Raw genomic sequence first — 15,923 nt, 5'->3', positions numbered from 1 at the left:
ATGATTAACCATTTTCTTAAATTTCAAACTGCCATATCTTTTTCAATAGTGGTCCGATTTTAAAAATTTGTTCAGCTTTATGAAAGGCTTGAGGGTGACTATCACATAAAATTAACTTATTGTCAGGCATTCCTTGCCATTTAAGTTTTATAAGTTTTGCATAAAAGAAAATTACATCAAATTTAATTAAAATTTAGGTTTGATTGTTAAAGGTGTAAATCAAACAGTTAATTAAAGCTTTCTGATGCCTCCATTGTATTTAAGCTTACCTGAGCACAAAGTGCTTGTGATCACACAGTCAGTCTGTCATTTCTTCAAACTTCAGTCCACTGGTTGAAGTTGATGAAACTTAGCCTGGATGCTCCTTGGTGGTCCTCTTCCAGATTATTTTTGATTCATCAGAAAATCATTTTCTTCTTAGAAAATGTTGATAAGATTTTAATATTGACAAGATATTAAGATAATTCCAGTCAATTGTTCTTCAGTGACCCTTACTAAGGCTTGAAAAATAAAACCCAAAACATGAGTGCCAGGAAGCATGGTTTCTTTTCCTTGTCTGTATATTTATGTTTTGAGCTGGCATAGATCATAATTTGTCGGAATTTCAGTGTTGCTACAAGTACGTAGGCTACTATAGTTATTTTCAAACCAGGTAACATCTGCTTTCTGATGACTATAGATATATTCAAACTTGGAAGCATTGGCTTTCTACCAAATGTGAAAGCCTAGTTTCGGTTAATAGGAATCCATTTTGATTACCAGTTTAGTGGTATGAAAAGCTAACTAATCCTTTGTACACAGACTTTTCGAATACTTGATTCCATTCTCAATTATGTTTTAATTAAAAGTATGACTTTGCTACTTTGAGTTTTAAATTTTTGTGAAAAGTAGGGCCATCCTTAAAAAATTGTTTGTTTGCGGTAACGCGACAGACTCACGAAAATCGCCGCGACTCAAACAATTTTTTAACCCAAAACTAGGAATTTTTTTTTATCGGTGCCATGTTTTTATTCTTTCCTGTTTCTTTATTTCTTTTGGGTAACTATTTGTATTTGTATAAGTTTTCCTAGACAGTGTTCGTTGAGGTTCAACTACATGAATGATCGATATGACTGATAAGAAACAAAATATGTGAATGTTACGCTTTCTGTATACTGCTAATTAACAAGTGACACAAATACGATAATAGGCTGCTCTTCTATGCATTGTTTATCAATTAACTTTTACACATTGATCAATAAATACTTTTGGCTATGACGGACATTATTGTACTAAATACAAACCGCGAGAAGCCCACGTGTCAGTCGGCGCATGGCATGATATCTGCCAGAAGCTGATTAATATACCAAGCTCCGCCTACTGCCATACTTCCGCTTATGGCAGCGAACAATATTCGAATTCACCGGGATTTTGATTGACAAGGGGCAGTTCTTTCGAACTCGAGACGCATAAAAGAAAATTTCCTTGGGTCAAGCCGACGCACGGGAAATTTTTTTGTGCGGGTCAGATACGAGTTTTTCTCGATAAGTGCGAGTGAAAACCCAGAACCTCGGGTCTACCGAACGCCCTGCCGATTTCCTGATATACTACAAAAATTCATGCAAGAAGTTGTTTAAAAAATTCCACATGGACAAATCGTGGTACATAGTGTTATCTGTGCAAAACTGCAGACGTATTTAACCGAGTTTTAGATTTGTAAAATAATGATTTTTTTCGTATGTAAAACATCTGGGATAGATAAATTCTTGGATATCATTCTGTCATAATTTCTCAAACAATTTTGCAAACAAATAATAATTTTAGTTTCGATCTTTTGTCGTTGCATAATCTTTTTAATCTGCCCCGAGGATAAAACTGCAGTGGCACTGCACAAGTCACTTGGAAAGAGCACAATAAACGTCAAAAATATTAGACAAACAAAATTTTCTTACCTGAAAATTTATTTATAAAAGTTAAACATCCTTTCAATGCAATGACTAAAACCAGTGAAAGAAATCCATAATGTTAACATTTCTAGATTTTCCTATTTGCATGAAATTAAATTTCTATGGGTCCACTTTTTCCTATTTTTCAAAACCCAGACTTTAGAAACATAGTTATTATTACTGAAACTTTCTGTGACTTAAATAATGTAACTGAAATTCATGCAAATTTTTGACACCTGCCATCAGAAACTGGGTTTAATCTGTTTGACAACTGTTTCTTTTAATGTGTGCGGACAGTAGCAGATCAAAGAAAACACTAGCAGATCAAAGAAGAGGTGTATTATGTGTGATGTCATAGTGATGTCACTGCTATTGACATGTATTTAATTCAAGAAGTGACTGTGAAATGCTTTTATGGGATTTTGTGTTTTGACTTTGAGTGTATTAGCAATGGAAGCTTGATTTATTTTTGCTGATATAGAATTAACCTAGCTTTTTTTAATTGTGTTCATATTCAGATTAGGTTTTTCTTCGTTAAGGCAGTCATTGCAAGAGTGAAAAAAACTTTAATTTGCAGTTTAATCACATTAGATTCACAAGGATAAGAAATTAGGTTTACATTGATAAGTATATTTAGTTCCATTTTGAACTTGCATATCATGGCGCTATTAAAAATCTTTCCGCGTTTCTCTACAAAATCACTCCACCTCTCCCTAAAATCTCTCCACTTCTCCATAATCTTAGCTGAGGAAGAAATGACTTCTCCCTAAAATATTAACATAGCTTAAGCCCCGAGTAAACAATGTAAAACAATTAAGTATTGTCTTAAAATTACATGATACATAGGCTTTGAAGGAGTGCGGTGCAAGTAATCAGACTCAGGTCTACAGGATATTAAAATATCAAAGATTTTGCTATGTACTTCAATGCTGAATCCTAAGGAATGTAATGTTTTTTAATTACCCTAGCCAGTGCAAGGACATTCAAAAGGTCTGGCCAATTATTTTTGTTTAATATATTGATAATCTTAAATTTTTAAGTTCATATGGAGATAATAAGCTCTGTTTCTGACTGGTGTCAGGCTATCTGTTGTTTTTATTGTTATTAAAAAAGTGATATTACTAGTAATATTAGTATTCATACTATGTGAAAACTACCAGCCTTGCAGATATGTTACAATCAAGTTAGCATTCTACAGAGAAGTGCTAGTACCCAGAAGGTGTATAAACCAGAGGGTTAAAAAGAAAATGCAGGTGTTGTACAATTAGCATACAAAAAAAAAAAAAAAAAAAAAAAAAACCGAAAAAAAAAAATCCCTACCCACCTACTCACACTAAAAATTCTGGGTCGCGTTACTGCAAACAACCAATTTTTTAAGGATGGCTTAAGCTACAGAAAAAGATTGGTTTACAGAAAAAAATGTAGGTTTTTCTCTTGACATCGGCTCAAAACATTAATACCTATATCCATCACTTTGGGTGAGCATCTATACTAATTTGTTTTACTTGAAGGAGAGTTCATGAATGGTAAATGAACTATTGAAACCTCATGTCTCTTTATGGTTCACATTATTGAGTAAAGATATATCAAGAATGGATGGAAAACTGGTGTAGCTCATATCGAATAAAGAAGGAGTTACAGTCAAACTTTCTTAACTCGAACTTGGATAATTCGTACACCACCTTTCTCTCGAACTCGTCATCAGGTCAAGGAAAAATCCCTGTATAATGAACTTTGTTTAATGGCTCGAACCACCGATCTCTCGAACAAATTTTGCTTGTCGCATTGAGTTTGAGTTAATGAAGTTCGACTGTACATCAGTTTTCCGTTTAGACCTTGGTATGGTAGTTGATTAAATGATATCATATTTGAAATTTATGCACCATATTATGTCTTAAACTTATAATTTGGTACATCTGTTTCAATAATTTGGGGGGAAAAACAAACTTTGAAACATTACTCTTTAAGTATATATATACACCTAGTTTCATTTCTGTATGCATAACCGTACACTTACCTCTTTTTATCATACCACACTTTAATATTCACTCACTGAATTTCCTGTAGATAAATACCCCATGTATTGTTGTTGAAGGGGAGATTTTACGTCTACTATTTTAAGGAAGGGAGACACCTCTGGTTAACCAGTTATAACATGTTTGCTTTGGATCAAGGAGTCTATGCTTGCTGTTTTTTACTAAATGGAGGCAATTCTCATGCTTAAAAATGGGAGTTAAGTGTGCTTTTTGAAAAATACATATATCTCATGTTATAAAGGGAGATAATGTCTGCTTTGTGATAAAGGGAGACAATTCTTGTTATGTTTGCTCTTTCTCCAGATGATAGCAGTAGTTCAAGTTCGGATTCCCCGATAACCACCCCGATTACAGAACTCCCGCCAGTTTTACCACAAAGAGACAGGGGTACTTAAACCATGTTGTATATATCGAATGTTGCATTACATACTTACTGCTATAATTGTGTCTGTAGACAGTACTCACTTTTTATAAGCTCAGCTGAACCAGAGGTTCAGAGTGAGCTGTTAGTATTGGTGGACAGTACGACATTCATTATCCGTTGTCCATGAACTATCATCAACATTATTACTTACATACCTTTTCCTTTTGAAAATACCAGTTTGAATTACAGGTGCCCTCCTGGCATAGATCTTTCTCATGTTTAATCCCCCGCCACGAGTGGTGGGGTGTTATAGGAATGGTCTCCGTCCATTCTTCCATCCGTAACAATTGTGCCCACTCCATTTAACTTAAACTCCTTAAAGGATTTTCATGAAACTTGGGTCAAATGATCACCTCATCAAGATGATGTGCAGAACTCATGAGTCAGCCATGTCGGCTCAAGGTCAAGGTCACAACTCAACCTCAAAGGTTTGAGCCTTCTATTTTTTGTCCACTATCTCGTAAACCCATTGAAGGATTTTCATGAAACTTGGATCAAATGATCACCTCATCAAGACGATATGCAAAACTCATGAGTCAGCCTTGTTGGCTCAAGGTCAAGTCACAACTCGAGGTCAAAGATTTTAGCCTTCCATTTTATGTCTGCTCTGTATCTCCTAAACCCCTTGAAGGATTTTCATGAAACTTTGGTCAAATGATCACCTCATCAAGACAATGTGCAGAACTCATGAGTCAAGTCACAACAGTGGCGGAGGATATAGCTGTCTTTCAGACTGCCTTGTCCACATGATTCTGCTGTACTTCATTCAATGACAACCGGATCTAAAAATAGAAAAAAAACTTTCAAAAACTATTTCATTAATTGTTTGATGAATGTGTACCTAAGTTGGTTCAAAATGTCAAGGTCAGGTGAGTGACTTGGAGCCGTCATGGCCCTCTTTGATCATATACTTCTACTTTTTATGTTCTTTTATTTCTTATTTGAATTGTCTTAAAATTTGCCAGACAAATGAGTTTTCATTTTTCCAGAAAAAATCTTATTTTCCTTATAACTGTCTGCAAAAGTTCTGTATAAGGACTTAAAGGCTACTGTCTAGTATACAACCACTAGAAGATAATCTTCCTTTATACTCAGATAGCTGCAGAAAAACAAACTTGTTTCTATGATGTGACCCCCAACTTTTGGTCTGGCAAATTTTTTGTTTGCTGATTTTTCTTTTTTTGTGTTTAGTTCTTACTCAAGTAGGTTAGCAATGGTAGTATAGGAATGATAGATGTATTAACGGCTGCAGAAGCCCAAGCCCGAGGGATTGTTGTGTCTGAAGCTGAAAGTGTAAGGTTCCCAACATATCCTGAGGGTTTTTGCAAATGTTATTGCATACAACAAACATGTAATTTGCTATTCTTGCATAAAAATATCATACAGAAAACTAGATGTATTGTTTTTTAGCTCACCTGTCACAAAGTGACAAGGTGAGCTTTTGTGATCGCGCGGCGTCCGTCGTCCGTCCGTGCGTGCGTGCGTGCGTCCGTAAACTTTTGCTTGTGACCACTCTAGAGGTCACATTTTTCATGGGATCTTTATGAAAATTGGTCAAAATGTTCACCTTGATGATATCTAGGTCAAGTTCGAAACTGGGTCACGTGCCGTCAAAAACTAGGTCAGTAGGTCTAAAAATAGAAAAACCTTGTGACCTCTCTAGAGGCCATATATTTCACAAGATCTTCATGAAAATTGGTCAGGATGTTCACCTTGATGATATCTAGGTCAAGTTCGAAACTGGGTCACGTGCGGTCAAAAACTAGGTCAGTAGGTCTAAAAATAGAAAAACCTTGTGACCTCTCTAGAGGCCATATTTTTCATGAGATCTTCATGAATATTGGTCAGAATGTTCACCTTGATGATATCTAGGTCAAGTTCGAAACTGGGTCACGTGGGGTCAAAAACTAGGTCAGTAGGTCTAAAAATAGAAAAACCTTGTGACCTCTCTAGAGGCCATATTTTTCATGAGATCTTCATGAATATTGGTCAGAATGTTCACATTGATGATATCTAGGTCAAGTTCGAAACTGGGTCACGTGGGGTCAAAAACTAGGTCATTAGGTCTAAAAATAGAAAAACCTTGTGACCTCTCTAGAGGCCATATTTCTCAATGGATCTTCATGAAAATTGGTCAGAATGTTCAGCTTGATGATATCTAGGTCAAGTTCGAAACTGGGTCACGTGGGGGTAAAAACTAGGTCAGTAGATCTAAAAATAGAAAAACCTTGTGACCTCTCTAGAGGCCATATTTTTCATGAGATCTTCATGAATATTGGTCAAAATGTTCACCTTGATGATATGTAGGTCAAGTTTGAAACTGGGTCACGTGCGGTCAAAAACTAGGTCAGTAGGTCTAAAAATAGAAAAACCTTGTGACCTCTCTAGAGGCCATATTTTTCAATGGATCTTCATGAAAATTGGTCAGAATGTTTACCTTGATGATATCTAGATCAAGTTCGAAACTGGTTCACGTGGGGTTAAAAACTAGGTCAGTAGATCTAAAAATAGAAAAACCTTGTGACCTCTCTAGAGGCCATATTTTTCATGAGATCTTCATGAAAATTGGTGAGACTGTTCAGCTTGATGATATCTAGGTCAGGTTCGTAACTGGGTCATGTGCCGTCAAAAACTAGGTCAGTAGGTCGAAAAATAGAAAAACCTTGTGACCTTTCTAGAGGCCATATTTTTCACGAGATCTTCATGAAAATTGGTGAGAATGTTCACCTTGATGATATCTAGGTCAAGTTTAAAAGTGGGTCACGTGCCTTCAAAAACTAGGTCATTAGGTCAAATAATAGAAAAACCTTGTGACCTCTCTAGAGGCCATATTTTTCAATGGATCTTCATGAAAATTGGTCAGAATTTTTTATCTTGATGATATCTAGGTCACATGTGCTGAAAAACTAGGTCACTTTGTCAAATAATAGAAATAACGACGTCATACTCGGTTCAACACTGGGTCATGTGGGGATAGGTGAGCGATTCAGGACCATCATGGTCCTCTTGTATAGGTGATGGTCTCGTGATTTCCTTAAAATTTTATTTACTTGTTCATTCTGATTAACTGTCAGCTTCATTAGATTCAAATATCCATAACCAGGGTGCACAAATCAACAACATTACCGGTTACTGTATTACGTGTTTAAAATGATAGGCTTTACTTTTCTGTTTTACAAACATTACATTAACAATACTAAGCATATTTTTAATAAATTGGTAAACAGGAATAGAATTTCAAAACATTTAAAAAGAATTGCTCCAAATTTGTCTGAGTGTGATCAAGTTGACCTGCTGAAATTTGTGAGAAATTGAATAAAAACATGCTGGTTTTTATGCTTCCTTAATAATGTCTCCCCCACCACCCTGGTCTGAGGGAGACATATTGTTTTTGCCCTGTCCGTCTGTCACACTTCATTTCCGATCAATAACTGGAGAACCATTTGAACCATTCTAAAACCTTCAAACTTCATATTAGGGTTGTAGGGCTGCTGGAGTAGACAACCCCTATTGTTTTTGGGGTCACTCCATCAAAGGCCAAGGTCACAGGGGCCTGAACATTGAATACCATTTCCGATCAATAACTTGAGTACCACTTGACCCAGAATGTTGAAACTTCATAGGATGATTGTACATGCAAAATAGATGACCCCTATTGATTTTGGGGTCAGTCTGTTAAAGGTCAAGGTCACAGGGGCCTGAACATTGAAAACCATTTCCGATCAATAACTTGAGTACCACTTGACCCAGAATGTTGAAACTTCATAGGATGATTGTACATGCAAAATAGATGACCCCTATTGATTTTGGGGTCACTCTGTTAAAGGTCAAGGTCACAGGGGCCTGAACATGGAAAACTGTTTCCGGTCAGTAACTTGAGAACCACTAGACCCAGAATGTTGAAACTTCATAGGATGATTGGTCATGCAGAGTAAATGACCCCTATTGTTTTTGGGATCACTCCGTTAAAGGTCAAGGTCACAGGGGCCTGAACATTGATAACCATTTCCGATCAATAACTTGAGAACTTCTTGATCCAGAATGTTGAAACTTCATAGGATGATTGAACTTGCAGAGTAGATGAGCCGTATCGATTTTGGGGTCACTCTTTTAAAGGTCAAGGTCACAGGAGCCTGAACATGGAAACCAATTTCCGATCAATAACTTGAGAACCACTTGACCCAGAATGTTGAAACTTCATAGGATGATTGAACATGCAGAGTAGATGACCCCTATTGATTTTTGGGTCAGTCTGTTAAAGGTCAAGGTCACAGGGGCCTGGTCATGTAAAATCATTTCCGGAAAATAACTTGAGAACCACTTGACCTAGAATGTTGAAACTTAATAAGATGATTGGACATGCAGAGTAGATGACCCCTATTTATTTTGGGGTCTCTTCATCAAAGGTCAAGGTCCCAGGAGCCTGAACAGTGACTTGAGAACCACTAGGCCAAGAGTGTTGAAACTTAGCGGGATGACTGGACATGCCAAGTAGATGATCCCTATTGCAGCCAACCATCAGTGTCTCTTTGACTTTTGCTCCTGACCCCTATTGACTTCTTGCCTATACGACTTTGCATGGGGGGAGACATGCGCTTTTTAGCTCACCTTTCACATAGTGACAAGGTGAGCTTTTGTGATCACCCTTCGTCTGTCGTCAGTCCGTGCATCCGTCCGTCTGTCCATCAACAATTTCTTGTCTGCACGATAGTGGTTTCATTTATGATTTTATTTTAACCGAACTTGCACACAACTTGTATCACCATAAGATCTCGGTTCCTTTCTTGAACTGGCCAGATCCCATTATGGGTTCCAGAGTTATGGCCCCTGAAAGGGCCAAAATTAGCTATTTTGACCTTGTCTGCACAATAGCAGCTTTATTTACGATTTGATTTTTACCAAACTGGCACACAACTTGTATCACCGTAAAATCTCGGTTCCTTTCTTGAACTGGCCAGATTTCTTTATGGGTTCCAGAGTTATGGCCCCTGAAAGGGCCAGAATAAGCTATTTGACCTTGTCTGCACAATAGCAGCTTCATTTATGATTTGATTTTAACGAAACTTGCACACATTTTGTATCACCACAAGATCTTGGTTCCTTTCTTGAACTGGCGAGATTCCTTTATGGTTTCCAGAGTTATGGCCCCTGAAAGGGCAAGAATTAGCTATTTTGACCTTGTCTGCACAATAGCAGCTTCATTTATGGTTTGAATTTTGACCTCATTCATCCGTCCATCAACAATTTCTTGTCTGCACGATAGTGGTTTCATTTATGATTTTATTTTAACCAAACTTGCACACAACTTGTATCACCATAAGATCTCGGTTCCTTTCTTGAACTGGCCAGATCCCTTTATAGGGTCCAGAGTTCTGGCCCCTGAAAGGGTCAAAATTAGCTATTTTGACCTTGTCTGCACAATAGCAGCTTTATTTATAATTTGATTTTTACCAAACTTGCACACAACTTGTATCACCATAAGATCTAGGTTCCTTTGTTGAACTGGCCAGATTCCATTATGGGTTCCAGAGTTATGGCCTCTAAAAGGGCCAGAATTAGCTATTTTGACCTTGTCTGCACAATAGCAACTTCATTTATGATTTTATTTTAACCAAACTTGCACACAACTTGTATCACTATAAGATCTTGGTTCCTTTTCTGAACTGGCAAGATTCCATTATGGGTTCCAGAGTTATGCCCCCTGAAAGGGCCAGAATTAGCTATTTTGATCTTGTCTGCACAATAGCAGCTTCATTTATGGTTTAAATTTAATCAAACTTGCACAAAACTTGTGTTGCCATAAGATCTCAGTTCCTGTGTTGAATTGGCCAGAACCCATACAGGGTTCCAGAGTTATGGCCCCTGAAAGGGCAAAAATTAGCTATTTTGACCTTGTCTGCACAATAGCAACTTCATTTATGATTTTATTTTAACCCAACTTGCGCACAACTTGTATTACCACAAGGTCTTGGTTCCTTTCTTTAACTGGCTCGATTCCATCATGGTTTCCAGAGTTATGGCCCCTTAAAGGTCCAAAATTGGCTATTTTGGCTTTTGCAGCCATATAGAGACTTCATTTATGGTTTTACTTGATACAAACTTCCAAAATATCTTCAACAACAATAAATCTTGGATTCCATGACAAATCAGATCCAATCGTAGGTTCCAGTGTTATTTTATATCTGATTACCTCCCCTGATTGTAGTCAAAATGGATTTATATCAGTAAGTACTTATAGGACTTATTTGAAATTTCATTACTGTCATTAGTTGGACTGAATCAATCAGGGTAGATAACTATGGACTGATTTTATGTCAAATCACCTCCCTTTTTTCAAATTAAAATAGGTATATCTCTGTAACTAATGAAGATACTGATCTGAAATTTCATTTATATCAACAGATTTATTTGGCAGATCCTTCTTTTGTTCACTTGCAATAATTTTCTTTTTAATTAGTTCCCTTTTACGTTACTATAAATAGGTTATTTTTAGTAACTTTTTTATTATTGGCCGTAGGGAAAAACCAAGACCACTTTTCTGTGGTACAACATGGATGGTACCTCCAATATTTAGGTTTATTTTGACATATCTGTACCTTGTAAGAATTTTTCTTTTCTTTTTGGTTAAATTTCTTTCCTTTGTTGTTCCTGTCGTTTGGACTTAGATATTTTTTCTGAGGGCCTTCTTGTCCTCAAGTGCAGTGGTAACAGGTGAGCAATATAGGGCCATCATGGGCCTCTTGTTTACAAAAGCATCTTCTAGTTCATTGATGTGATTCCTAAAAATGAAATCACACAAATTTTGTGTAGTTCAATATATTCATGTTTATCAACAAAAAATAAAATGCCTCTTGGTAAAGCAATGTCAGAAATAGTAAACGGGGGGAGTAAGCGAGGAAACAAATTTTTGTTTTGGAGATGACAATGCGAAGGGGTTAGTAGCTAATGAGGCAAAACTTACAGTAAGGATCAGATTGCATCTTTTAATGCTACAAAAATGTGAGAATTAAATTTTGTGCTAAAAAAAAAAAAGACCTTGATTCGAATGTTCATTTGCGCAAAAATAAATATTTGGCAGTGGCACAACATTTAAAAAAATAAAAAAGATATGTATTGACTGCAATATGAATGTCTTTAAGAATACATGCTTTTCTCCCATAAACTGTACTTGTATCCATTGAAAAAAGTAAACTACTTTAGTATTTATGCAAGAATGTTTATTTTACAGGTTTGATTTTTTATGTTTTACTGTGGTAGGATAGTCTTGCACACATATAATTATGTTTGTTGGTGATAACTGATGTGGAGGTCATTATAGTCAATTTGATTGAGTATATGTATATATATTTTTTCCTGAAAATAATTTGTATTTTGTCAATATAACATAAATAGGAGATGCATCACCATAATAATAAATATATACTTATTAATTAAGTAAATGGCAATAGCAGGCCTGAAGTGGTTATTAGCGCGACTAAACCTGTATTGCACGAGGGCGTAGTGTGAGTGCCAATATTGATTCAGGAGTGCTTATAACCATGTAAGGAACATCATAGCCATTCATTGAGTTGTTTATTATATACCTAAAGACAATAATGATTACTGGATTGTTCAAATCAATTAATCATAAAGAATATAGACGTTAAATTTTTTATCACGGCGACACAGGGTAAAATGACGTCACTCATCAAGGGCGGGCAAGTAACCTGTAATAATGCCTGCTTCTGGTTATTTGGCCCGAGTTACAGGATTTTGTCCAATGCAGTTTTGTTACTATTTATAGTAAAGTATATAATAATTGTTGTTATGCCCCTAGAAGTTGAATGTTATTATGTCCAAAAATTAAGGAATATAGTAGTCATAGTGGAAGTCTATAATTATGTCAAGAGTACTTCTGTTGTTTCTAAGTCTTAACTCACTGACTATTCAAGCAATTTCAATGAAACTTCACACAAATGTTAAACATGCTGGCACAAGTCATGTCCATACCTCTAAGGTCAAGGACACAGACAAAGGCACTTGAGTGAGGGTTAGGATGAGCACATCTTAGCGATTATTAATTATACCCCCACCAAACATGTTTGGAGGGGGGTATATGGGAGTCAGTTTTGTCGCGTCGCGTCGCCTCCTGTCCCGTCCCGAAATCTATTATCTCAGTTATTACTATATGGATTTGATTCAAACTTAAAATAGATGTTCCACCTTATCACCCACATCATGTGACACATGGTGCATAACTCTGACCCCAAGTTTTCATGAATTAAGTCACCTTTTACTTAGAATTTAAGGTTAATTTTGTTGTATTTTCACTATATCTCAGTTATTACTAAATGGATTTGATTCAAACTTAAAATAGTTGTTCCACCTCATCACCCACATCATGTGACATAAGGTGCTTAGCTCTGACATCAATTTTTAGCTCACCTGTCACAAAGTGACAAGGTGAGCTTTTGTGATCGCGCGTCGTCCGTCGTCCGTCCGTCCGTCCGTGCGTCCGTCCGTCCGTAAACTTTTGCTTGTGACCACTCTAGAGGTCACATTTTTCATGGGATCTTTATGAAAGTTGGTCAGAATGTTCACCTTGATGATATCTAGGACAAGTTCGAAACTGGGTCACGTGCCATCAAAAACTAGGTCAGTAGGTCTAAAAATAGAAAAACCTTGTGACCTCTCTAGAGGCCATATATTTCACAAGATCTTCATGAAAATTGGTCAGAATGTTCACCTTGATGATATCTAGGTCAAGTTCGAAACTGGGTCACGTGGGGTCAAAAACTAGGTCAGTAGGTCTAAAAATAGAAAAACCTTGTGACCTCTCTAGAGGCCATATTTTTCATGAGATCTTCATGAATATTGTTTAGAATGTTCACCTTGATGATATCTAGGTCAAGTTCGAAACTGGGTCAGGTGGGGTCAAAAACTAGGTCAGTAGGTCTAAAAATAGAAAACCTTTTGACCTCTCTAGAGGCCATATTTCTCAATGGATCTTAATGAAAATTGGTCAGAATGTTCACCTTGATGATATCTAGGTCAAGTTCGAAACTGGGTCACGTGGGGGTAAAAACTAGGTCAGTAGATCTAAAAATAGAAAAACCTTGTGACCTCTCTAGAGGCCATATTTTTCATGAGATCTTCATGAATGTTGGTCAGAATGTTCACCTTAATGATATCTAGGTCAAGTTCAATACTGGGTCATGTTGGATCAAAAACTAGGTCAGTAGGTCTAAAAATAGAAAAACCTTGTGACCTCTCTAGAGGCCATATTTCTCAATGGATCTTCATGAAAATTGGTCAGAATGTTCACCTTGATGATATCTAGGTCAAGTTCGAAACTGGGTCACATGCGGTCAAAAACTAGGTCAGTAGGTCTAAAAATAGAAAAACCTTGTGACCTCTCTAGAGGCCATATTTTTCAATGGATCTTCAGGAAAATTGGTCAGAATGTTTACCTTGATGATATCTAGATCAAGTTCGAAACTGGGTCACGTGGGGTTAAAAACTAGGTCAGTAGATCTAAAAATAGAGAAACCTTGTGACCTCTCTAGAGGCCGTATTTTTCATGAGATCTTCATGAATTTTGGTCAGAATGTTCACCTTGATGATATCTAGGTCAGGTTCGAAACTGGGTCACGTGGGGTCAAAAACTAGGTCAGTAGGTCTAAAAATAGAAAAACCTTGTGACCTCTCTAGAGGCCATATTTCTCAATGGATCTTCATGAAAACTGGTGAGAATATTCAGCTTGATGATATCTAGGTCAGGTTCGTAACTGGGTCATGTGCGGTCAAAAACTAGGTCAGTAGGTCGAAAAATAGAAAAACCTTGTGACCTCTGTAGAGGCCAAATTGGTGAGAATGTTCACCTTGATGATATCTAGGTCAAGTTTAAAAGTGGGTCACGTGCCTTCAAAAACTAGGTCATTAGGTCAAATAATAGAAAAAGCTTGTGACCTCTCTAGAGGCCATATTTTTCAATGGATCTTCATGAAAATTGGTCAGAATTTTTTATCTTGATGATATCTAGGTCACATGTGCTCAAAAACTAGGTCACTTTGTCAAATAATAGAAATAACGACGTCATACTCAGTTCAACACTGGGTCTTGTGGGGATAGGTGAGCGATTCAGGACCATCATGGTCCTCTTGTTTATGAATTATGTCCCCTTCTTACTTTAAATTTAAGGTTGATTTTGATGTATTTTCACTATATCCCAGTTATTACAAAATGGATTTGATTCAAACTTAAAATAGATGTTCCACCTCATCACCCACATCATGTGACACAAGGTGCATAACTCTGACACCAATTTTTCATGAATTATGCCCCTTTTTACTTAGAATTAAAGGTTAATTTTGATGTATATTCACTGTATCTCAGTTACTACTAAATGGATTTGATTTAAACTTAAAATAGATGTTCCACCTCATCACCCACATCATTTGACACAAGGTGCATAACTCTGACACCAATTTTTCTTGAATTATGTCCCCTTTTACTTAGAATTTTAGGTTAATTTTGATGTATTTTCACTATATCTCATTCTGATTGGCTTAGAGCCAAAGGGAAGTAACCTTTTTTAGCTCACCTGTCACATAGTGACAAGGTGAGCTTTTGTGATCACCCTTCGTCCGTCGTCAGTCCGTCCGTGCGTCTCGTGCGTCCGTGCCTGCGTCAACAATTTCTTGTCTGCACGATAGTGGTTTCATTTATGATTTTATTTTAACCAAACTTGCACACAACTTGTATCACCATAAGATCTCGGTTCCTTTCTTGAACTGGCCAGATCCCTTTATAGGGTCCAGAGTTCTGGCCCCTGAAAGGGCCAAAATTAGCTATTTTGACCTTGTCTGCACAATAGCAGCTTTATTTATGATTTGATTTTTACCAAACTGGCACACAACTTGTATCACCATAAGATCTTGGTTCCTTTCTTGAACTGGTCAGATTCCATTATGGGTTTCAGAGTTATGGCCCCTGAAAGGGCCAGAATAAGCTATTTTGACCTTGTCTGCACAATAGCAGCTTCATTTATGACTTTATTTTAACCAAACTTGCACAAAACTTGTATCACCATAACATTTTGGTTCCTTTCTTGAACTGGCCGGATTCCTTTATGGGTTCCAGAGTTATGGCCCCTGAAAGGGCCAGAATTAGCTATTTTGACCTTGTCTGCACAATAGCAGCTTCATTTATGATTTGAATTTAATCAAACTTGCACAAAACTTGTGTCACCATAAGATCTGAGTTCCTTTCTTGAACCGGCCAGATCTCATAATGGATTCCAGAGTTATTGCCCCTGAAAGGGCCAAAATCAGCTATTTTGACCTTGTCTGCACAATAGCAGCTTCATTTATGATTTAATTTTAACCAAACTTGCACAAAACTTGTATCACCACAAGATCTTAGTTCCTTTCTTTAACTGGCCAGATTCCATCATGGGTTCCAGAGTTATGGCCCCTTAAAGACCCAAAATTGGCTATTTTGGCTTTTGCAGCCATATAGAGACTTCTTTTATGGTTTTATTTGATATAAACTTCCAAA

At 36.8% G+C, this 15,923-nt stretch overlaps 1 protein-coding gene across 4 annotated transcripts in view; it reads left to right on the top strand.

Annotated features, from left to right (window-relative positions):
• LOC123523369 (1-phosphatidylinositol 4,5-bisphosphate phosphodiesterase beta-4-like) overlaps window positions 1–15,923 on the top strand; it is a 227,829-nt gene that overhangs the window by 151,236 nt on the left and 60,670 nt on the right. For 3 of the 4 annotated variants that reach the window (XM_053544704.1, XM_053544711.1, XM_053544716.1), the window contains exon 18: window positions 4,265–4,348. The exons of the other annotated variant lie outside the window; for it this stretch is intronic. In XM_053544704.1, coding sequence (XP_053400679.1) covers window positions 4,265–4,348 — 84 coding nt within the window. The remainder of the gene's footprint in view (window positions 1–4,264; window positions 4,349–15,923) is intronic. 4 annotated transcript variants of the gene reach the window in all.

The sequence above is a fragment of the Mercenaria mercenaria genome, chromosome 1 (assembly GCF_021730395.1).
Source record: "Mercenaria mercenaria strain notata chromosome 1, MADL_Memer_1, whole genome shotgun sequence".
NCBI classification, from domain to species: Eukaryota; Metazoa; Mollusca; class Bivalvia; order Venerida; family Veneridae; genus Mercenaria; species Mercenaria mercenaria.
The sequence above is the reverse complement of the archived record's forward strand: the minus strand, read 5'-3'. Positions and strand labels throughout refer to the sequence as shown.